The 24577-nt window shown below is 44.6% G+C and overlaps 1 protein-coding gene across 1 annotated transcript; it reads right to left on the bottom strand.

The window, feature by feature from the left end:
• Positions 1 to 329: 329 nt before the first annotated feature.
• Positions 330 to 24577, bottom strand: LOC137526028 (uncharacterized). The gene is made up of 4 exons (XM_068247239.1): positions 24253 to 24577; positions 20277 to 20400; positions 3183 to 3256; positions 330 to 865 (listed from the first exon to the last, which is right to left on the bottom strand). Exons 1-4 carry the CDS (start codon positions 24563 to 24565, stop codon positions 330 to 332), a joined length of 1047 nt encoding a protein of 348 aa, XP_068103340.1. The 5' UTR covers positions 24566 to 24577.

Below are 24577 nucleotides of genomic sequence, written 5' to 3'. Positions count from 1 at the left end.
TATCTCGCAATGTGCACAGTCAAGAATGGAATTCATGGTTTGAAGTAACATTTTGTTTGCGTTACTTTTTACTTGTGAACTGGTAAAAAGGTCCTTTACCCTTCTCCTCTATATATGGACGTCTTTGTGATTTGTAAGGTTGAACTTGATAGACACAAGTCTTTTTTCAACCAAGGTTGCTATGTAACTATGAATCAATCTAGGCTCTCCATGAGAGTTAAGATTAAGCCATCTGTAGTAAGATTAGCAAAAATGATATTCAATGAGTTGGAATATGAAATTCAATTAACTCATTAAGGTTTTGCCTTAGTGGAGGAGCACAGAAAAGTTTACTGTATGCGACAATTATCTTTCTTGTACTTCTTTTCCATTTGTCTTTCAAACTCCCTCATCTCTGCCATGAATCGCTGATTATCACTCAATCTCAGTGCTTCATATTTTTCTTCCAACTTTTTCATCTCCTCTTCAAATGTTCTCTTTTCCTCTGCTATTTGTAGCTTGCTCTTTATGTGCATGCTATCCATCCGCAATCTGTGGTAGATCCTCTCAGCTTCTCTCCTCTCTTCTTGGTGATCCCGCTGGCTCTCCATCTCTCGGTCATAGATGAATTTTAGAACCAACTGCTTCCGCTGTTTGAAATCTATTTCTGGGATCCTGGGTTGCTCTAGAAGGAAGTGGACCTCTTTGATGACTTCATTAAAGAATTTCAGCACCTCCTCATGTTTTCCTCGAGTTTTAAAGTGGTCCTCTGGTGTGTAGTTTTCAAATGCGAAAATTCTTTCTGCACCCATGTCCTGAAATATGCTCTCAATCTCTGTCAATTTACCATGTGTCTTATGCGTCAGGACTACAAAAGGGAACATTCCTGTGGAAACAAAAATACCATTTTCATTTGACAGTTTCTGTATACTTAGCCACTTCCCAACCACAGATGTTTTCCCCTTAAAAATTAGAACAATTTTCACACCCAGCTCCTCCTATTCGTTTGCCAATAATAAGAATTGTTACTTATCACACCAAAATTATCTATATATTGTTCTTTTTGCCACAAATTAAGCTGTCTTCGGGTGATGCTTTTTGTTAAAGGGAAGGTTTGCGCAGACTACAAAAAACAAATTGCACTTATCTGGAGCTTCTTCCAGCTCCTGGCAGTCAATCGGTGCCGTCGCCGCATCTTCTCTCTCTTCCGGCGTCCAACGGTGAAGAAGCCGACCTCGCCCGGTCGGCTTCCAGGTCGGCTTCTGTGCGCTCCACGGCAGGGGGTCACGTCGTGTAGGGACTTCATCGGGTCTCTACTGCGCAGGCGCAGAAGAGACCAGATGACGTCACTTAAACCACGTGACCCCCTGCCGTGGAGCGCACATGAAGCCGACCCAGAAACCGACCTGGCGAGGTCGGCTTCCTCACCGCTGGACGTCGGGAGGGAGAGGAGCTGCGGCGAGGGCACCGATCGACTGCCAGGAGCTGGAAGAAGCCCCAGGTAAGTGCAGTTTGTTTTTTATAGTCTGCGCGGATCTTCCCTATAATATTTTTTTTTGTATTATTCATTTTATACGCATTTTAAAGTGACTAATACAAAAAAAAATATTATTTCTTAGTTTTCAGCCATTATATTTTTAAAATAAAATGTGCTAAGTGTTAAGCAGTCCAACAGTCTGAAAGGACAGAGGCTAAATGGTGTTACGAATTCTACAGACTGATGAAACCAGGCTTTATGTTCAAGCCTTTGCTTGGAGTCTGAAACATCTACATGAACTTGTATTCAAATGTCCGACGTTCCTTCCCAGATTTGAAATTTCCCTTTAGGATTCAGGTTCTTCATGCTGTGGGCATGTTTGTTAAAATGTAGTCCTATTGGCGTGTCCCTTCTTTTGTGCTTCACTGTGAAGAGGTGCATGTTTAACCTTTTTCCGTACTGCTTGATTTGTTTCCCCAATACATAGAACTCTGCCCGGCAGGGCCGGTTGTAGACTTTTTGCTGCCTCAAGTTCAATAGGACACTAAGGAAGTCTTTTTACATTTCAAAGGGGGTACAACTATGTGACATCATGTCAGAATGACCCTACAGAATCATATATAAGTCTGTATGTGATTTAAAACTTCTTATTGTACGGTTCTAATCCAGTTCTGTATAATGTATGAAGAAGAAACTTAAAGAGGAACTCCAGTGAACATTTTTACTGTTGGCAGGTGCTGTAGCTGCTGCATGTTTTTTTGGCAGTAGGAAACAGCTGTAAACTGCTATTTCCCACAATGCAACAAGGTTCACAGACAGGAAACTGCCAGGAGTACCATGGCCCTCAGAGGTTCTTGTGGGAGGGGTTTCACCACAATATCAGTCATACAGCACCCCCTGATGCTCTGTTTGTGAAAAGGAATAGATTTCTCATGAAAAGGGGGGTATCAGCTACTGATTGGGATGAAGTTCAATTCTTGGTCGGAGGTACTCTTTAACCTTTTTTAAAGCTTGCAATAAACCATATACAGTTAGTCGTTAACCGGAATCAACGTTTGTTGGTTTGATGTCTGCTCCTGTGCTTGTGCAGTTACAAGTCTTAACTAACTGCACAGGTGCAGAATGCTCCCGGCCTTGGGAGCGCGACTAAGGAGGCATGCGGTCAGGGCTGCTCATATCCAGTAGTCAGCAAATACTGGGCATGACAGCAGGAGAATGGAAGGGACAGGATGGAACCCAGAGAGTAAGCCTCGAGTAAGTATAAATCCTTCTTGTTGTATTTGTCTCAGGTTAACTTTAAATGTCTTGGCAAAATCTACTTGTGCCAAAGTCCACTTTAATCAGTAGGAATATCACTGAAGTGGACATAACTTTGAGATGACTATGAATTATGCTAATTATTATGATACAGAATTATGCTAACTATTATGAAAATCTATTGTAAAATGGATGATTCAAAACTTGCAGAGGAAGCATACGTCCATTTAAAGTTGCATAGGTCTGCAGTAACATTTGCATAATTTTGCATAGACGTTTAATTATTTGGTTATTTCAAGCCAAGTAGGAAGTTGACACCGACCTAAAACTTTGTACTAAACACCCTTAGACATCCTTGGCACAGGAATATTGAGAAACAAAAAAGCCTAGGTGCGGAAACACAGTGGCAGTCTAAGGGTTAACATTTTATTGATCATCTCCAGTTCATCATCAAGAGTGAAATATTTACCTGTTAGTTTCTGGGCAGTCACTAGAAGATTTCCTATGTTTCCAATATCTTGTTCATAAATACCCATCTTCAAGCTAAAGAAAAAGAGACCAATTTAAAGATCTAAAAATATTATTGCCCACTGGCAATGTCACTATTCATGCACATATGTTTTATCATACAGTCTGTATTTTGGGCATGCATATCATTAAGCCGCCAGGAGATTTTCGGTGCAGGGTAAAGTTGATAAACCACTCACCTTGTGTAACGGTTGGGTGCTGCAACTCAGACGTCTGATTATAGGTGATCTGCAGTAACACCAACAATACAGACACTATACCTGATTATGTGGTGATCTGCAGAATCAGCAATAATGCAAGTATAGATGTAAGAGATACTGACAGAGTTGTGTATTAGTGCAACCGTAACTTTAATAGTAGAGAGGAACTTTACCAGAGGAGCTGACTGTATGTACTAGCACAGACCTTTCCAAAGAGCTGGAATAGGTACAAACAGTGAAAGAATAGGAAAATACGGACTAGTCCTTCACCAGAGGGGCTTGTCCAGGTACTAGTAGTGAATAGAGTTGGGCCGAACGGTTCGCCGGAAAAGTTCGCCCCATTGCGGTTCGCCCCATAATGCACTGAGGGTCAACTTTGACCCTCTACATCACAGTCAGCAGGCCCAGTGTAGCCAATTAGGCTACACTAGCCCCTGGAGCCCCACCCCCCCTTATATAGGCAGGCAGCGGCGGCCGTGGCCACTCGTGTGCCTGCATTAGTTAGAGTAGGGCGAGCTACTGCAGTCTCTCATAGGGAAAGATTAGTTAGCCTTAGCTTGTCCCTGGCTGCATACCTGTTCATTGATCCTGCCACTGCATACCTGTTCATTGATCCTGCCACTGCATACCTGTTCATTGATCCTGCCACTGCATACCTGTTCATTGATCCTGCCACTGCATACCTGTTCAGTGATCCTGCCACTGCATACCTGTTCATTGATCCTGCCACTGCATACCTGTTCATTGATCCTGCCACTGCATACCTGTTCATTGATCCTGCCACTGCATACCTGTTCATTGATCCTGCCACTGCATACCTGTTCATTGATCCTGCCACTGCATACCTGTTCATTGATCCTGCCACTGCATACCTGTTCAGTGATCCTGCCACTGCATACCTGTTCATTGATCCTGCCACTGCATACCTGTTCTGTGAACCCACCACTGCATACCTGTTCTGTTCAGTGGACCCGCCACTGTATACCTGTTTAGTGAACCCGCCACTGCATACCTGTTCTGTTCAGTGGACCCGCCACTGTATACCTGTTCAGTGGACCCGCCACTGCATACCTGTTCTGTTCAGTGAACCCGCCACTGCATACCTGTTCTGTTCAGTGGAGTTTGGTGTGTCAGTGTGAAGCAGTACCTTAATTACACTCCCTGATTGATGTATACACATGCAAGATGTTTTAAAGCACTTTAGGCCTGTCATTTAGCATGCAATGTGATTTCTGCCCTTAAAACGCTGCTTTGCGTCAAATCCAGATTTTTCCCGGTGACTTTTGGCGTGTATCCCACTCCGCCATGCCCCCCTCCAGGTGTTAGACCCCTTGAAACATCTTTTCCATCACTTTTGTGGCCAGCATAATTTTTTTTTTTTCAAAGTTCGCATCCCCATTGAAGTCTATTGCGGTTCGCGAACTTTAACGCGAACCGAACCTTCCGCGAAAGTTCGCGAACTCGGTTCGCGAACCTAAAATCGGAGGTTCGGCCCAACTCTAGTAGTGAACAGGGCCGTGCAGAGGGTCCTTAAGTGGGGGGTGCTCAAATTTAAAAAAGGGGCCTGGCAATGCCTTCCCCCGCATGCCCCCCCCCCCCTCCTTGTTTCTGGCTTGGGGGGTATTGATTGTCATGCTGCTGAATGCAGATGATGGGTACCATGTGGGTTCTATGGGTACCATGTGGGTTCTGGGTGTAAGTACTGAGTGTCATGTGGGTTCTGGCTATGGTTGGGTATCGAGTGTCATGCAGGTTGTTGATTGCAAATACTTAGTGCCATGTAAGATCTGGGTGCATGTACTCAATGTCATGTGGGTGCTGGGTACAGGTACTGGATGTGACATGGGTGCGAATACTTGGCGCCATGCCTGTACTGGGTGCTGGCTATGGGTGGGCTTTGGGCATCACATGGGTTTTGAATTCGGGTACTTTGGGTGCGGGTACGGGTTAAGTGGGTGCTTGGTGCAGATAGTGGGGGCCATGTGGAAGCTGTGTGCAGGTGTGAGTACTGGGTGCAATTTTAAGCCTGGGTGCAAATACTTGGTGTCATGTGAGTGTGAGTACTGGGAGCCAGCTATGAGGGGAAGTGGTGGATGCTGGGAAAAGTAGAGGTAAGTGTGGGTGCTACAGGAAGGGGCAGGGCCATGCAGAGGATCCTCAAGGGGGTGGTGCTCAAATTTGAAATCGATAAATCGTGCTAAATTGTGTATGTAATACCCCCTCTCCAGAAAGCATAAGGCAGTCTTAACACCCCTCACCCCACCTCCCACCCACCCACACACCTTTATAGCAGTATTAAGGTGGCCACACACCATACAATTTTTTTTAAATATCTGTTCAATTTAAGCATTGCAATCAATTGTTGTGACTGATTGTAACATTTCAAAAATATGACCAATGTACCACACACCTATGTTCAATTTTTCCCCAATTATGATACAAATGATTGGAAACTCTGACAAAATTGCTAGGGTATGTATATTAATAAATGGACAATCCAACACACACTATACAATCTTTAGAAAGATTGAAGAAAAATATCTGGCATTCCGGATCAATTAAAATCAAAGAAAATGGGAATTCCAATCAGATTTTTCAATCGAATGAAAAAAAAGCTTTCGATTTTTTCGGGAGATCCGATCGTTTTTATCGAATTGCCGTAAAATCAGATCATTTTATTGTATCATGTGTGGCCACCTTTAGGCAGACTTTGTGTCTCCTTCCAACCAACTCTTTTGGTGCCACCACCCTCAAATCAGCAGTGATAGGTGCCCACTGTTAGTGGGTTAGAGTGGGCACAGTGGAGGCACAGACTCACCTTTCATTACTGGGACCTCTGTCCCTCTTGATCAGCACCCAAGCCTCTTTTCAGGCAAATAAGTGGTTACCAATATACAGTGGTTGCTAAGCATTAATAGATGCAAAACTGCAGTAAGTGCCAAGGTGCAGTGGGTGCCCAGATGCAGTAGATGGTAAGACGCAAAGGTTCACTTTGTGCTAAGTTGCAGTGGGTGCCGAGATGCCAAGTAAAGTCTGTATCAAGCTGCTTTGGGTACCAAGGTCCAGTGTTTGGGTGTTTATTTGCAGTGGGTGCTATGCAGTATTGTGTGCTGAATGAGTAGCAGATGGTGATAAACAATAGTGGGTGTCATGTGAGTGCTAATTAGTACAGGGAGTCATGTGAATGTTGGACATAAGTGAGTATGGAGTGCCATGTGTGGTCTGGATGTGTGCCATGGGAGAGTACTGAGTCTCTTATGGGTTTGGACCAAGGATGGCTACTGGATGCTATTTGGGTGCTGGCCATGGACGGGTACTGGGTGCATATAATGGCTTTGAAACTTGGTGATGTGTGAGTGTGTGCCATGTGGGTGTTAATTATGGGGGTATGTGGGTCTTAGGTGCAAATACTGAGTGTCAAGTGGGTACTGGGAGTGAGTAATAATTCCTTTTTTTTTGTACATGGTGACATATGGGTGATGGTTGCTGGCTAGTGGGGTATTTGTTGTCATGTGGGTGCTAAAGGCAGATGCTGGGTGCAATGTGGGTTCTGGGTGCTGGCACAGGGTGTCCTGTGGATTCTGGCTGTATGGTGTGTATCAACCATCATGTAGGTGTTGATTGCAGGTACTCAGTCCCTTGTAAGTTATGGGTGCAAGTACTGGATGTCATATGTGAGTGCTTGGTGTGGGTGCTGGGCACCAAGTGGAGGCTTAGTGCAAAAGGAAATACTGCAGATGAAACATGTGGGTGTTGGGTGCAGGTACTGGGTATCCCATAGGTGCAAATACTTGGTGCATGCCTGCACTGTGTGCTAGCTATGAGTGGGTATTGTGTGTCATGTGGGTTCTGAGTGCAGGTACTTTGGGTGCTAGTACTAATTATGTGAGTGCAGACAGTGGGTGCCATGTGAAGGCGGTGTGCAGATGTGAGCAGTGAGTGCCATATTGGGGCTGGGTGCAAGTACTGTGCCATGTAGGTGTGAGTACTGGGTGCCAGCTATAGGGTGAAGGGGTGCAGGTATTGGGTGTACTATTGGGTGTTTGATGCAAGTACTAATTTCCATATTGAGGCTGGATGTGAGTATTGGGTGCAGGGTGCTTGGTGCAAGTACTGGGTGCTTTCTAAAGTGGGGGTTACTGGTTGAGTGTAATGTGGGTGCTGAATATTGGTGGGATTGCTGTGGGTGCAGGGGGTGGGAGATCACTGTGGGTACTGCTATGAATGGCATAGTTGCTGCTAGGGGAGGTAGAGGTAAGTGTGGTTGATGGGGGAAAGGTAGGTCACTGTGGGTGCTGGGGGGAGAAGTAACTGTGGGTGCTGTGGAATGTAGAGAGGTCAGTATGGGTGCTAAAGCAAAGGGAGGTCGCTATGAGTCTCGGGAGGTAGAGGTCATTGTGGTTGCAGGGGGTGGGAAGTCCCTATGGGTGCTGCTATGAATGGCATAGTTGCTGCTAAGGGAGGTAGGCAGGGCCGGCGCTACCATAGAGGCAAAGGGGGCAATTGCCCCAGGGCCCCAAAGCTTGTAGGGGCCCCCAGTGACTACAAGAGGGAAAAAAAATTCAAATCGACCTTATAGTTTTTGAGAAAATCGATTTTAAAGTTTCAAAGGAAAAAAAATACACATTGAAAAACCTGCCGACTTTAATGGTTAATAGCAAATCCATCTTAAATGCTAGAAACCCTAAATTCGCAGGATGTGTTAAGGAGATCATTGGGAATAAGAGTAAAAAACAATTTTTCAAAAATAATTATTGTTTTTGAGAAAATCGATTTTAAAATTTCGAAGGAAAAAAGTATCTATATATATAATAGAGTAAGTGCCTCAACCTTCAAACAAGAAGAAGAAGTAGCGCCCTGCCTCCAGGGGCGGTCCAAGCAAGAAGAAGGGGCTGGTCCAAGCAAGAAGAAGAAGAAGTGCCATATCAAATCAAGGGCAAAGAGGGATAATTTGCATATTCAGTAGCAGTGCATTGTGGGTAACCACAAATGTTCACTTATAACTGAATTATTGCAGATTTGCTTCTGTTTTAAGAAGGAAAATTACACCAAGCTTTGGTTTTTTTTAGTAGAAGGGCTTTTTGGTCTCTTTTATCCTCCTATACATTCTCAGTAGTTTGGGTCACCCTGAGCTGCTTGGTTACTCTGTTGTACTGGTCCAAGCCCTATCTCATACAGCCTTATCAATCCCTGCTATGTACTGATAAGGAGCAAACGGCTGAAATGGGCTGTCACGTATCATGATGGTAGCTATTGGTTGGTATGTATCCATTCCGATCAGTTTTTTTGAAAAAAGTTTTGGTCCCCACCCCACCCCCTTCTCTATATAAGGTTAAATCCAAAAAATCAACCGTATCTCTACTCCACTTTGCATCCAATCGGATCCCCAAATTGTTACTATTCAACACATCCACATATTTGGGTATATCCTCTTCCTCCCCTCCCATATCCATAACAGATCATCGATATAACGCCACCAATGTACAATGGGCCTACTTACATCCATATCCAACACATATTTTTCCCACTTTCCCATAAAGATATTAGCATAACTGGGGGCAAATTTTGCCCCCATCGCACAGCCAACCTTCTGCCTATAATAGCTGCCTCCATACCAGAAATAATTGTGGCTTAAGCAATACCCAAGGAGCTCCACTATAAATTCTATCTGTTGTCCCTTCAGGTTCCCTCTTTCTTCTAGCGCCTCTGCTACTGCCTTGGTTCCTTCTACATGGGGGATACTAGTGTACAGAGAGGAGACGTCCGCCGTTATAAAGAACCGTCCTTCCCCAAACACTACTTCCTCAAGTTTCTGTAATACTTGTTTGGTGTCCCTTACCAGTTGTGGCAAATCCTTAACAACATGCTGCAAAAAGAAATCCACATAATCACCTATCCTTTGATTTAGGCCCCCTATCCCACTCACTATCAGGCGACCCGGTGGGTGTTCTAAGTTTTTGTGGATTTTTGGGTTCTGATATAATACCAGGATCCTTGGAGCATCAACCAGTAAGTACCTAAACTCCACATCTGAGATAATACCAACATCCATCCCATGTCTCAAAATTCCACACAGTTCCTTCCTATACTCTTGAGTTGGATTGCCCCTTAATAATTCATACGTATTGTCATCTCCCACCAGTCTATCCATTTCTTCCACATATTGTTGTTTACTCAGCACCACCACCCCTCCCCCCTTGTCTGCAGGCCGTATCACTATATCTTCCCTTTTCTTGAGGTCCTCAACCACACTCTTATCCCAATCTTTTCTCCCCTCCTCAATTCTTTCTACATCATTCATTACCAGGTTTTTGAATACATCAACAGCATTACCTTTAGCTTGATCCATAGGGTTAAATTTAGACTTGTTCCTCAGCTTAGTGTGTTGAAACCCATCACTCCATGTATCATCCCTTTCTACCCTCTGTGGTCTATTCAGAAAGTATTTTTTCATATTGAGATTCCTCGTATACTTATTCCGATTAATGTAGGTATCAAATTTATTCAGATTCTTTCTGGGGGCGAACTTCAAACCTCTATCTAAGACCCTTAGCTCTGCTTCAGACAATGGCGCTCCACTGATGTTAAACACCCCTTGGGCGACTACTCTTTTCTTTTTTTCCCCACCCCTTCCCCTACAGCCTCTTCTATGCCTCTTTTTCTTCCCATTCCTCCCCCCTCCCCCCACCCCCAGGCCTCCTCTCCACCCCTGCCCCCCCCCCCATCCCCTCTCTAAAAAACCTTGTGCATTAGTACTCACCTCATATTGGTTGTAATCTGGAACTTCCTGTATTGTTTCATAACGATTATAAATCGGGACACTGAATCCTTCCTGGAATCTGCCCCCTCCATCTCCTCCCCTACCTCCCCTCCATCCTCCATTTGGTGGGACATTGTACCCCATTGGGTCCCTATTGGGTGGTCCTCTTTGTAGTTGTTCCTGAAAATGTCTAGTGGGGGCTTCTCTCCATTCCCCCCTCCTCTTCCCTGTCCCCCTCCCCTACCTCTTCTTGGTGGTTGAGCCCAGGATCCCTGTCCCTGTGGCGCCTCCCATCTGGCTCCCTGGGCCACGATATCTCTACCCCCCCCCCCCCCCCCCCCCCTTGGCTACCACCCTGCCCGGGACCTCTTTGTGGAGGTGGTTTGTTCACGGGGGGATCGGGAACTTGTTGCTGCTGTTCCTCCTGTTCCTTTCTTTTCTTCTGCTCCACCTGCCATTTGTATGCAACCTTATCTTTATATTCCTGCCAATCCTTCTGGAACCTAACAACCCTTTGTTCTTTTTCTTCTCTTTCTACTTTCTCCATACCTTTATTCAGTTCCATTATATATTGGGAGAGCTCCAAACTATCTTTGTATGGCTCCATCTTCCCCTTCACCTCATCAATGTGGGTTTGATATGACTGTGTAAAACTTAAAGCTATAGGCTTGCTTGCCTTACCAAGGGTGAAAAGGAATAATTTGCATATTTAGTAGTGATGCATTGTGGGTAATCACAAATGTTCACTTATAGCTGAATTATTGCAGATTTTCTTCTGTTTTAAGAAGGCAAATTACACCAAGCTTTGATTTTTTTTTTAGTAGAAGGTCTTTTTGGTCCCTTTTATCCACCTATACATCCCGAGTGGGTTGGGTCACCCTGAACTGCTTGGTTACTGTGTTGTACTGGTCCAAGCCCTATCTCATACAGCCATATCAATCCTTGCCATGTACAGATGAGGACCAAAAGTCTAAAACAGGCTGTCTACATGTGAGTTTGATATGGTTGTGTAAAATTTAAAGCTATAGGCTTGCGGTACACTAGTGGTTCTGGATGCTTGCTTGGCTTACTAAGGGTGAAAAGGAATTATTTTCATAACTAGTAGCAGTGCATTGTGGGTAACCACAAATGTTCACTTATAGCTGAATTATTGCATATTTCCTTCTGTTTTAGGAAGGCAAATTACACCAAGCTTTGCTTTTTTTTTAGTAGGAGGTCTTTTTGGTCCCTTTTATCCCCCTACACATTCTGAGTGGTTTGGGTCACCCTGAGCTGCTTGGTTACTCTGCTGTACTGGTACAAGCCGTATCTCATACAGCCATATCAATCCTTGCCATGTACAGATGAAGACCAAAAGTCTGAAACAGGCTGTCACATGTGGGTTTGATATGACTGTGTAAAATTTAAAGCTATATGCTTGCTATACACCAGTGGCTCTGGATGCTTGCTTGGCTTACCAAGGGGGAGAAGGGGTAATTTACATATTTAGTAGCAGTGCATTGTGGGTAATCACAAAGGTTCACTTATAGCTGAATTATTGCAGATTTCCTTCTGTTTTAAAAAGGCAAATTACACCAATACAGTGAGCGGTATTGCAGGAAGTGATGACAGTGGAACGCACGATGGAACACGGAAGAGGTGAGTCATCCCCGCCCGCTGCCTCCAGCAGGAAAGTATCAACTCAGGTTAACCAGTTACAGTCATGTTACATGTAACAGCCGAAATCTGTATTTGTTAGTAGTGCTGAATATACAATATATAGACAATCTGGGCAATTTCTGAGAGCCCTTAAAGAGTCCCAAGTCAATGATTGTGAAGGGTACAATAACAATAATACCAAATTAATTTGTGGCCAAGTTGGCCTATGTTACTTAAAACTATCCCTTGTTCTCTAAGAAAAATGTTTCACTTTCTACTCAGTGTATTTTGCAAGTCAGTCAATGATCACTAGCAGCAAGAAGACACATTTCAGTTACGCTACAAACCAAACGCTTTTACAGATACCCAATGTGAACAATTGTTGGTTCTGGGATCCACTTTTAGTAATGATTGCTAAATAGACAGGCTGCTTGGCTATAGCCTAGCAACCTGTCTTGCTGTATGAGGGGGATGAAGAACAATGGATGAGGCCCAGTGGATCATAAACACCATCCTGGGAAGATTTTGATTGACTTAATCACAATTCACACATTCCTTAAAACAAATATTCTTTTTTATATACCTTATATATTATATACTATTGAATTAATTCTCACACAAGTTTCACATTTAAATACAAGGTCTTTCTACAAGCCTGGGAAATGGCCATAAGATCTAAAGATGGGCTTGTTCGAAACTGTTGACAGGTGATAATTATCCACTTCAAAAAACACATCATACGGTGTTTCTTCTTTATCTGGAAAAGTAGAAAGGCCTCAGTGGATGCATTCTTCGCTTAAAGAGAGTCTGAAGTGAGTTAAAAACTCGCTTTTTAGCTTAAAATCGTCATGGGCATGTTTGCCCTGCTAAAACGACGCTATCCCGCGGCTGAACGGGTCTTTACCCCCCGAATCCCCTCCGTGCTTGCCAAGTGCTTCCTGTTGAGGCAGGGCTAATGGCCGCAGCCCTGCCTCTCAGTTCATCTATCAGCGCGTATCTCCATCTCCGCCCACCCCTCTCAGTCTTCCTTCACTGAGAGGGGCGGGGAGAGGCGGGGATCCGCCGCTGATAAAGGCGCATGGAGGCAGAGCTACAGCCATTAGCTTTGCCTCCAGGAAGAGCAAAATCTACGATCAAGTTGGTTGTGGATTTTTCAGGGGGATTTGGGGGGTAAAGACCCCTCATTCAGCCACGAGATAGCGGCATTTTAGCTGGGGCAAGCATGCCCATGTTGATTATAAGCTAAAAAGCGAGTTTTTAACTCCCTTCAGAGTCTCTTTAAAGTGCACTGGGCACCCCTGACTTTTTTTTTTTGCACTGAAACACCCCATAAGAGAGAGATTCATAAGCCAGTATGCTGTTGGAGAGGACAGGGTTGGGGGGAGCACCACTGCTTACCTATGGGGGGATGCCCCTGTAGACCCCCCCCCCCTCCATCCCTGTGAAGGTCGCCATTCCCAGCCACAGCTGGATAACAGCGGTGCTCATCACGAGCTCATGATCATGGCATAGTCGCGATTCATGAGCATTTTTTTTTTACTCTCCGACATCGTGATCCGAATTCGTGATTGCCTTTCGATCACGGATTCAGTTCCGAATGCACTTGTGATCGTGGTCCAAATCTGGGTCATGATCACGGATTTAGCCATGTTTAAACCACCAAAACCCGCCAACTTTAGCAGTTAATAGCAAAGCCCCCTTACATGGTATACAAACTCCAAATTTGCCAGATATGTTAAAGAGGCATTTGAGTCACTAAAAAAAAAAATTAGATCAGTGCCCGGCGATATTGTGGCTGGGAACGCGAAGAATCACTCGCGTTCCCATGCCTGTTGGGTCCTGACAGCGAAACCGGAAGTGGTCGCCGGCGGGGACAGGAGGATCAGAGAGACACGACGAGGGCACCAATCAGCTGCAAGGGGCTGAGGGAAGCCCCAGGTGAGTAAAACTCATTTTTTAGTGACTTAAAGAGACACTGAAGCAAAAAAAAAAACTATGATATTATGATTTGTATGTGTAGTACAGCTAAGAAATAAAACATTACGATCAGATACATCAGTCTAATTGTTTCCAGTACAGGAAGAGTTAAGAAACTCCAGTTGTTATCTCTATACAAAAAAGCCATTATCTCTACAACTTTCAAAGTGGTGGAGAGGGCTGTTTTCTGACTTTTATTATCTCAACTGTTAGTTAACTATTTACTTTTCCTCTGGCAGAGGAGAGGTCATTAGTTCACAGACTGCTCTGAAAGAATCATTTTGAATGCTGAGTGTTGTGTAATCTGCACATATTAGAGAATGATGCAATGTTAGAAAAAACACTATATACCTGAAAATAAAAATATGAGAATATTTTCTTTGCTGCTAATCTTCTAGTAATTATTCATAGTACACAACCAATTCATTATATCATATATTTTTGTTTGCTTCAGTGTCTCTTTAAGGTTCACTATAAGAAGATAAAATCGATTTTAAAATTTCAAAAGAAAAAAGTTTATATTTAATTGTGGTAAATGAGTTTGTTAAGGAAGCAAAACCCACTGACTTTAGCAGTTAATAGCAAAGCCCCCTTATATGGTAGAAACACCAAAATTGCAGGATATGTTAAAAAAAAAAAAAAAAAAAAAAACAGTAGGAAAAATAATTTGTTCCTATTTTTCAAAAATGTTTATTTTTTTAATGTTCAGAGTGTGTGTGTGTGGGGGGGGGGGGGGGGAATGATGTGGGGTCCCCCCTACCCAGCATATTTAACCCCTTGTCCCCCATGCAGGCTGGGATAGCCAGAATGCGGAGCCCCGGCCGACTGTGACTTCGCACCTTGAGCTATACCAGCCCACATGGTCCATGGTATGGGGCTTTTTCCCACCTTCGGTGCCCCAGGAGAAGGTGGGGGCAATAAATCCCGGGGGACGGGGAGGGGGTCATCTGGGAGTCCCCTTTAAGAAGGGGACCACCAGATGCCCACCCCCCTCCCAGAAGAAATGAGTATAGGGGTACAAAGTACCCCTTACCCATTTCCACAAAGGGTTAAAGGGACACTGTAGGGGGGTCAGGGGAAAATTAGTTGAAGTTACCCGGTGCTTCTAATGGTCCCCCGCAGGCATCCTGTGCCCGCGCAGCCACTCCCCAATGCTCCGGCCCCACCTCTGGTTCACTTCTGGAATTTCAGACTTTAAAGTATGAAAACCACTGCGCCTGCGTTGCCGTGTCCTCTCTCCTACTGACGTCACCAGGAGCGTACTGTGCAGGACCAGTATGGTCTGTGCCTGCGCCGCGCGCTCCTGTTGACATTAGGGGAAGCGAGGACACGGCAACACAGGCGCAGTGGTTTTCAGACTTTAAAGTCTGAAATTCCAGAAGTGAACCGGAGGCGGGGCCGGAGCATCGGTGAGTGGCTGCGCGGGCACAGGATGTCTGCGGGGGACCATTAGAAGCCCCGGGTAACTTCAACTCATTTTCCCCCGACCCCCTACAGTATCCCTTTAAGTGAAATAACAACACAACTATGAAAAAGGTCCTTTGATATTCTAAATTAACCAGAAAAATTAGCCAGAAGTACTTTTCTGTACCTTTAAAAAAAATGTTCCCGCGCCAATATCCTCGGAAAAGGTCCCACGCCAATATCCTCTAATCTTGCGATCTTCTGAAATGTATTGAAGATCTCCACCGGGTGCACTAGGTTCCAGCATGGGTGAGGGTGTCAGGTGTGAGAGGCAGGGAAGACAGCGGGAGCCAGCAGTATAGCGTCTGCATAGGTGGACGCGCTCTCAGCTATACTTAGTATAGCTGAGAGCTGCGGCGGGGAGCGGCGTGTGTGGTGGAGGCCGGTGGAGATCTTCAATGAACTTAAGAAGATCACAAAAATTACAGGATATTGAAGTGGGACCTTTTCCAAAGATATTGGCATAGGAACATTTTTTAAAGGTACAGGTAACTATTTCTGGTTAATTTAGAATATTAAAGGACTTTTTTTGTTGTTGTGTTTTTATTTTACTTAACCCTTTATGGAAATGGGTAAGGGGTACTTTGTAGTTGACCGGGGCTCCACATTCTGGCTACCCCAGCCTGCATGGGGGACAAGGGGTTGAATATGCTGGGTAGGAGGAACCCTACGTCATTTATTCCCCACACTCTGAACATAAAAAAAAATTAAACATTTAAAAAAAATAGGAAAATATTATGTAAGGGGGCTATTCTATTAAGCGCTAAAGTCGACAAGTTTTTCTTAATTAACGAACTGTCATTTGCCACATTTAAAGGGAACCTTAACTGTGAGCAGTTTTTCAAATAAAACATTTCCCATACTTCTTACATTGCACTGTGCTTTTCTAACTGATTTCCGCCGCTCTGCTCATCCCCGTTCTCCGTTGGTGGCAGAGTTTTGATTTGATGACGTCACAAACATGGCGCAGAATGGGAGCTATTACTTCCGGGGCAGCGTGGAGCCCAGGATGTGTTGTTCTGATCATGTACTCCCGCACTGTCAGATTCTGCTGCGGCGTACAAGCACGCAGACAGATCGACTCAGTGGGGAGCATGCGCACTAACTGTGCAGATGCCGGCTGTGTTTCCTCAATCAATAAAGTACCACCCACTGTTAGCTTGTAAGAGGAAACCACAGCCGGCCATAGAAAGGCACGCGCACGCTATGATTCACAATGTGCCTGCACTCAAGTTGGACTACTGTGCAGGCGTGAAATAGAGACGGGCGCAGGGAAGTGGATTAGTCAACAGTACTTCCGGGGAAAGTACTGTGCAACTGATCAGTCAGCCGAAAATGACGAGGCGCACTACAGGGCTCAGAAGCACAATTTAAAACAGCAGACAGTGCGGTAAGTGTCTGCTGTACTATCTACATTGACTGGAATAGTTGTTTTTAATGTATGTGTCGGTTAAGGTTCCCTACTGTATAAGTGTATACTTTTTTACTTTGAAATTTTAAAAATCGATTTTCTCAAAGTATAAGGTATTTTTTAATTTGTTTCCCCTTGTTTCCGCTGTTCTGCTTAACATATCTGGCAAATTTGGAGTTTCTAGCATTTAAGGGGACTTGCTATTAACCGTTAAAGTTTGTGATTTGTGATTACATGCAGTTATTCGACTCAAAACCGAACTCGAGTCAGTTATCTGTTTCTATTCGTGGTCGTGATCACGAGTCAATTCATACGTGGGCAGAGTTGAATTTGTGATCACTCAAATTCTGATTGGGGGTATCCGAGCATCACTGCTGGCTACACTTCAAAGAATCTGCAATGCATGCCAGGAGATGCATGCCACAATGCATACCACAAGCTGCAATATGTATGTAATATGTAGCTACAGCTGTAGACGTGGGTAAATCCAGTAGAAACAGCAGCAGTCCCCATAAACTATTCAAGATGGTTTACGGATATAAGGAAAATATGACCTACAAGCTAAGTTTAGCAAACAGACTACTAGTGGTTACAGCACCAGTATGTATATTAACAATATTCTAGTGGGTATTACAAAAATGCAATAACATGATCAAATGCTTAATAGCATGTAAAAAATTAGTACTCTATAATATTCTTGTGGTTGGTGCAGATCCATTCCCTTTACAAGCTAAAGATGCATACACACATCCAACTTAATGCCTGATGCCATTTGGTTTGGTCTTTTGAACGACTTTAAGAGCAAACAACAAATCGTTCAAATGTCCTGTACACACTTACCAACAAAGTAGCCAATAAACTAATTTACATGTGCTCCCTCATGCTGGGGATACACGATACGTTTTGTACCGTGTATCGAGCCACTCGATAGATTTCGGCGCGTCCCTGCTCGTCCCCGCGGGCGCCCTGGATCGATTCCCGCTCGTCCCTGCGGGCGGCTTCTTATCTTCCGCTCGTTTCTTCTATTGTCCTGCCCGCTGGTATTGAGCGCGGAATCAATCCGGCGGGGTATCGGACATGTCAGGAAAATTATTAATCGAGCCGTCAGTGGCTCGATTGATAAAAGAAACGTACCGTGTATCCCCAGCATTATAGTACTTTTTCCATATTGGTTGTTTAAAGGTGAGTCAGGCGTGATGCATATGAGGTTGATATCCCATAGTCTTTCTTGTTCAAACTAATTTACACATTGTTTATCCAACTTGCTAATGGCGGCTATCATCTGATCTCCACTGTGCACATCAAACAAACAATTGGCTGGATCAAACAACTGTTTGTTTGCACATCTATTAGTTGGTCAAACGACTAGAAGTTGTTTGTACACATGCACTGACTTGACAGTCGTTTGTCCGATAGTCGTCCCAACTGATCCGCAAGTTGGATTGGGCAAACTGCCGCTTATCAGTTTGTCGTTTATTCGTCCACACGTTGGAAAATTTGGACATGTGTACAAGCCTTGAGGTTTTCACGCAGGAATATAAAAGTAGCCTTTGTCCCGCTAAACACATTAACCTCCCTGGCGGTAAGCCCGTGCTGAGCACGGGCTATGCCGCCAGGAGGCACCGCTCAGGCCCCGCTGGGCCGATTTGCATAATTTTTTTTTTGCTGCACGCAGCTAGCACTTTGCTAGCTGCGTGCAGTGCCCGATCGCCGCTGCTACCCGCCGATCCGCCACTATACGCGTCGCCGCAGCCGCCCCCCCAGACCCCGTGCGCTGCCTGGCCAATCAGTGCCAGGCAGCGCTGTGGGGTGAATCGGAGTCCCCTTTGACGTCACGACGTCGATGACGTCGGTGACGTCATCCCGCCCCGTCGCCATGGTGACGGGGGAAGCCCTCCAAGAGATCACGTTCTTTGAACGGGATCTCTTGATCTCCGATCGCTGGCGGCGATCGGAGGGGCTGGGGGGATGCCGCTGAGCTGCGGCTATCATGTAGCGAGACCTCGTCTCGCTACATGAAGAAAAAAAAATAAAAAAAAAAACGTATTTGCTGCCCCCTGGTGGATTTTGACAAACCGCCAGGAGGGTTAAACAAACCAAAAAACAAACAATCCCTTTCACCGTGTTTGCTAGTTCCCAGGTCCTGTTGCACACTGTGTTTTAAATTAATCAGGTCTATCCAGGTTTCAGAGAACTTTCATTCTACTTATTCCACATGATTAGTTTTAGAATTTGCTTTTGGCCCTTTTTAATATTATTTAGTATTTATATAGCGCCAACATCTTCCACAGCGCTGTACAGAGTACATATAGTCTATAGTTACTAAACTGTCCCTCAGAATAGCTCACAATCTAATCCCTACCATAGTCATATGTCTATATTGTATAATGTATACATAATAGTCTAAAGGTAGCCATACATCTAGCGATGATTGGCAGATTCAACCAAGGGACAAATCTCTCTCTAAACGAATCTGATTAGAGAGAGATCTGTCGGCTGGCCAAACACCGCAGGCTGATTCCCAATCAAATCTTATGCAGAAATCGACCGGAAACAGCCTTGTGACACCACATCCACCACCATCGGCCCAATGTTGTCCCCCTAATGTGTAATGTTCCCCCCCCCCCCCGTGTACTATACATTACATGTCCATGTCCGCCACTGTCTCTGAGTGCACTCGGCCCTACATCTTGCAACATGTCCAGCCGATTAATGCAACCAATTTTGGCCCAAAATTGGTTACATAGTTGATTAGGCATGCACAATATTCTTCCAATTCAATTACAATAATCAAATTGGATGGCCAATTGGTCGCCAAGTCACCTGATATATGGCCACCTTAAAGGACCCTTAAGCCTACGAAAAAAAATCAGTTTTACTCACCTGGGGCTTCTACCAGCCCCCTGCAGCTGTCCGGTGCCCTTCCAGTCATTCATGGATCCTCCTTTCCCTCGCCACCAGCTACTTTCATTTTCGGCCAACAGGCTTACTGTTCTTGCACAGGCCTGGCCATGCATCTCCTTCCATGCGTTCACAGGCGCAGGATGCTATTGCGGATGGGAACGTGTGGAAGGAGACGCGTGGCCAGGCCTGTCGGCAAAGTGGCAGTAGCTGGCGGCGGGGGACAAGAGGATCCGATCGTGACTGTGAGGGCACCAGACAGCTGCAGGGGGCTGGTAGAAGCCCCAGGTGAGTAAACAGGTGAGCCTTTTTTGTAGGCTTAGGTGTCTCTTAAAGGCCAATTTAGGGGGAAGCCAATTAACTTATCTGTATGTTTTGGGGATGTGGGAGGAAACCAGAGTGCCCAGAGGAAACCCACACAGACACAGGGAAAACATACAAACTCCCTGCAGATAGTGCCTTAGCTGAGATTCAAACAGGAACCTAGCTGAGATTCAAACAGGGCACCAAGCATTGACTGCAAAACGAGAGACCTAACCAATACACCACTGTGCGACCCAGATACCTTCTAAAGAAAAAAAAAAACAAGAGGGAGAATCTAATTTTCTCTTCAGCTATAGCATTCTTGCCAACAAAACACTTGAGTGCCCCTAGCGATAACATATTATTATCTAAGAAAGTTACCTGTAGATAAACACAGGGAAAATGAAGTCTGATTTCTGAACCTCGCTTTCTGCCTCCACGATTCTATTTACAAGCTGGAAGCCTTTGCTCCACTCCACCGTCTGATCCAAAGGCAGCAAGTTGACTGTAACACACACATCAAAAGATAAAAAATTGCTTGTCTGGTGTAACATGAACAAACCTTCATAACTGTTTTCGTTGGAAATACAATATAATCAACTGGACTAGCTAAGGATTTTTTTTTCTACATTATGAACTATGAGATGACCGTCCGGCTCTGTAGGGCCCGGGTCATCACTGCCAAACTTGAAGCCCTCCAATACCTACTGTTTTGCCTCCAAGATAACGTAATTTGTAGCATATTGTTTTATATACAGTTTTCATAGCACACCGTTAAAGGATACCAGAGCCAAAATAACCTAGAGAAATGGGAGGAGCAAGCATATACTGTGACCTGACCTGATGCTTACTGCTCCCCCCATTCTCCTTTCTGCCTCCACCTCCTACCTAAATGCCTCTGGCAGCCTTTTCTAGGTCGCCGGAGTCGGGCACTACTGCGCAGGTGTTGGCCGAGCTGTGCAGCGCATGTCCTACAGCGTGTGCCCGCGGCCAGGAGAACTCTGTGCATGTTTATGATGTCATCACATCATACGCGTGATGTCATACTCATGTGCAGAGTGCTCCCGGCCATGGGATGCGCGCAGCCCGGCCAGCACCTGCGCAGTAGTGCCCAACTCCAGAAAGTGAGGTAACAGTATATGCCTGCGCTCCCATATCTCTAGGTTATTTTGGCTCTGGTATTCTTTAACCTTCCTGGCGGTAAGCCCGAGCTGAGCTCGGGCTATGCCGCACAGGAGGATTTCTCAGGCCCTGCTGGGCCGATTTGCTCACTTTTTTCTTTGCAACACGTAGCTAGCACTTTGCTAGATGCGTGTGCATTCTGATCGCCGCCGCTCTGCGCACGATCGCCGCTGTTCATCGTGCCGTGTTGCACCCCACCCAGAGACACCGTGCGCTGCCTGGCCAATCAGTGCCAGGCAGCACTGAGGGGTGGATCGGGACTCCCTTAGACGTCACGACGTCCATGACGTCGGTGACGTCATCCCGCCCTGTCGCCATGGCGATGGGGGAAGCCCTTCAGGAAATCCCGTTCTTTGAACGGGATTTCCTGATCAAAGATCAAAGATCGATCGAAGCGGGCGGGGGGATGCCGCTGTACATGATTTTAAAAAAAAAATAATTAAAAAATAGTGCTGCGCTGCCCCCTGGCGGTTTCTAATAGACTGCCAGGAGGGTTAAGAAGCATGCAACAAAGTTAGTTTAATTTATGCAGTAAAGCTAAGTTAACTTAAAAGAGAAAGAGTTAAAACTTTTGTTTTTATTGTGTTTTGTGACCTTAATGGGTACATTTTCTTCAAATACGGTCCCACACACAAGTGTAAAAAACAGGCAGGAATTCTTATTTGGTAAAAAATGTTGTGTGTAGATGGGCTCCAGTATAAAATGGAATCTTGCCTTCTTAAAACAGAAGGTATTTGCAATAGTTAATCTTTAAAGTAAACCTGAACTGAAAATGAAAAGTCAAAAATAAACATACACAAGTCATATTACCTCCCATGTACTGTATTCTACTCCTAATTCTTTTTCTCCTCTCAGATCCTGCACCATGTTTATCCACTGCAATCAATGGAATTCTCCATCCTCCATTTTGAAAATGGCCATTACCACATAACAGTTTCCTGGTCAGCACACTGTTAAACTGTAATATCACCCACTTGAGCCATAGGGAAACAAGAACATTACCTTGCTCATCAGTTGTCCTTTCAGTTATAACTGACAGCAATGGATATATTTCAGTTCTATTAAATTCTTGTCAGAACTGGAAGGAATGTTGTAGGAAGAAAATGGAGGAGCTGATGGTGAGGTAATCGTGTAGTATTCATTTGCAGGTACATCATGTGTTTATTTTGAATATTTTTACTCGGCTCACTTTAAGTGAGCAACTGTGGTTTCCCATAATGCACTCCTGAATATACAAAGCATCTCTGTATGCCCCTGAAAGCCAGACACACATCCACCTCTGGTGTATAGTCAGCTTGTAGCTAATGCATATTACAGAGCTACACCAATCCAACATATACAGCCTGTTTTGGACTTTCTGGTTCACATCAGTGCATGGCATGGATTGATATGGCTCTATGGCAGGGGTGTCAAACGCAAATGCAAAGTGGACCAAAATTGAACACTGGGACCAAGTCATGGGCCAATCTCAATGTCTAGTGGCACTGGCCACCTCCCTCATAAAGTTCACTGGTAACTAATGCCACCCACCCTATACAGTTCCCTGGTGTGTAGTGGCCCCTATTCCTTCCCCTGTACAATTCCCTGGTGTCTTATGTCTCCTCCCTCCCCTATAGAGTTCCCTGGAGTCTAGTGGCCCTCCTCCTTCCCATATGCAGTTTCCTGGTGTCTAGTGCTTTCCCTCTCCCTCCGCCATATGGCTTCCTTGCTGAAATAAAGCATCCATTGTGGTCTAGAGTGGGCCGAATGTAATGTAAAGTGGGGAAATCACTTGAGGGCAAAATTTCATGGCTCTGCGGGCCAGATTTGTCATGTATGCTCTATGGGATAGTGGTTCTGGATCACCATGAGCTATCTGGCTATACCTTTGGGCGCCAATATTAATATTGTACAGTAGTTATTGTTGTTATTTTTCTTTTTTTTTTTGTTTTCTTTTTTCAATTCTCCACCTACAATGGCCTTTTGTGCCATTTTACTTAGCTAAATGTTTTCAGGGATCCAGAAGCTCTATAGAAATAAGGGGTAGCTCACTCAAATGAGTTGGTGTGGCATTGTGGTATGGTTCTGAGTAGAAGTCCCACCTCACAGTATATCCCACTTAACACACTCAAACCAGTTTATAGATCAGAGATTCTATTAGCACCCAGAGCAGTTGATTTCATTTCATGAACATTTTAATTATCTTCTGAGGGACAGTTCTGCAACTGAACTTCTGTAAGATACCTGTATGGTACCATTGCATAAACAGTGTACAATGCATGCATGTAAGAGGGGTTCCTGATAGATGGGTGTGAGACAATACCGATAGCAGAATTTTGATAATTATATCGGTATTCTACAATCCCTGATTTCCCCACCTACTCCTAACACCAACCTCCCCCCATAAATATGCCTAACACAGCCCCTTACCTACATAAAGCCACTGTGTAGTCATACGTCTATGCACTACTGCTCCCAGCAGAGCAGCTATGAAGCTGCTCAAAACCCCAAGGCAACACTTTACCCCCTTTCTGCCCCCCCTTCCTTTTCCATAGTTCAATAATGTCCCCAGCCAATTTCAGCTGCCCCTATTACATGCATGTGCTGTTGCCATCTCCATAGCAGAAGCAGAGTTCTGCTTTAACTCCACTGCCGCTTTAACTCCACCATTATAATTTATTTGCTTAACAAGAGCACCTGTGGCAGTGTCCACATTCCTGGTTCATAAATTGTGCCCAAATTCACTGCTTCAGTGTACAACTGCTTACGAGCATTTCCAAGAAGGGGAACTTGTTTTTTTTTTTAACCTGACACACTATTGCTATAGCAGAGTTTGTAGAACGTTGGACAAATGTCCATGAGTGGGCCGTGAAAACCTTCCAGACACTTTGAAGAACAATGTGGAAAAGCAAACAAACCTGTGTGGCTGTTGTCCGCTCATTTATGACCATTGTTAGCAGCAGAAAATATTTTATCCCTAACTTCACCAAGACTTTAGATACGTTTCAAGCTAATGCTAGCTTGGGTCTAAGCATAACAATTATAACACAAAAAGGCTGAAACAGTCATAATGTGTAGGATAATATAAGATAATATAAGAATGGTACTTTATTTGTTCACTGCAGGCTGATCTACAGTTAAGAATGTATAAGTTCAAGTGTTTTATAATAGTTGAGATGTGGTGTATGTTACTCACCGAGCTGAGCAAAGATCTCTCCAGTCTCGTAGCTGCTCATAGTAGCACAACCCCTGTTGTCCACCAGAATAATTCTGTCCGTCAGCTTGTAGGATATTCTCTTTGTTGTCCGACCCTCATCAGAGCTGCCTGCACCAGCACAGTTCTCATATGGGCCACCATCCAAAACATACTTACAGGAATTAATAAATGAGGACTTCCCATGACCCAGGTACCCAAACAGCTGCACAAGAACTCGTTTATACCCATAATTAACTTTTAGGCTTTCTAAGTTAAAATATTGAATAAAAGCTTTCAGTTCATGGATATCCATGACTGCCGAGGC

The sequence above is a fragment of the Hyperolius riggenbachi genome, chromosome 7, assembly GCF_040937935.1.
Source record: "Hyperolius riggenbachi isolate aHypRig1 chromosome 7, aHypRig1.pri, whole genome shotgun sequence".
Classification (NCBI taxonomy): domain Eukaryota; kingdom Metazoa; phylum Chordata; class Amphibia; order Anura; family Hyperoliidae; genus Hyperolius; species Hyperolius riggenbachi.
This window is presented reverse-complemented; position numbering and strand designations above follow the sequence as displayed.

Bases quoted from the DNA above. Each gene is read 5' to 3' on its own strand.
- LOC137526028 (XM_068247239.1), bottom strand. From the start codon at position 24,565: ATGGATATCCATGAACTGAAAGCTTTTATTCAATATTTTAACTTAGAA. The intron at 3,257-20,276 runs GTAACTTTCTTA...CTTTTTCTTTAG, and splicing joins TTCCCTGTGTTTATCTACAG to CTTGAAGATGGGTATTTATG. The intron at 866-3,182 runs GTAAATATTTCA...TTGTTTCCACAG, and splicing joins GACTGCCCAGAAACTAACAG to GAATGTTCCCTTTTGTAGTC.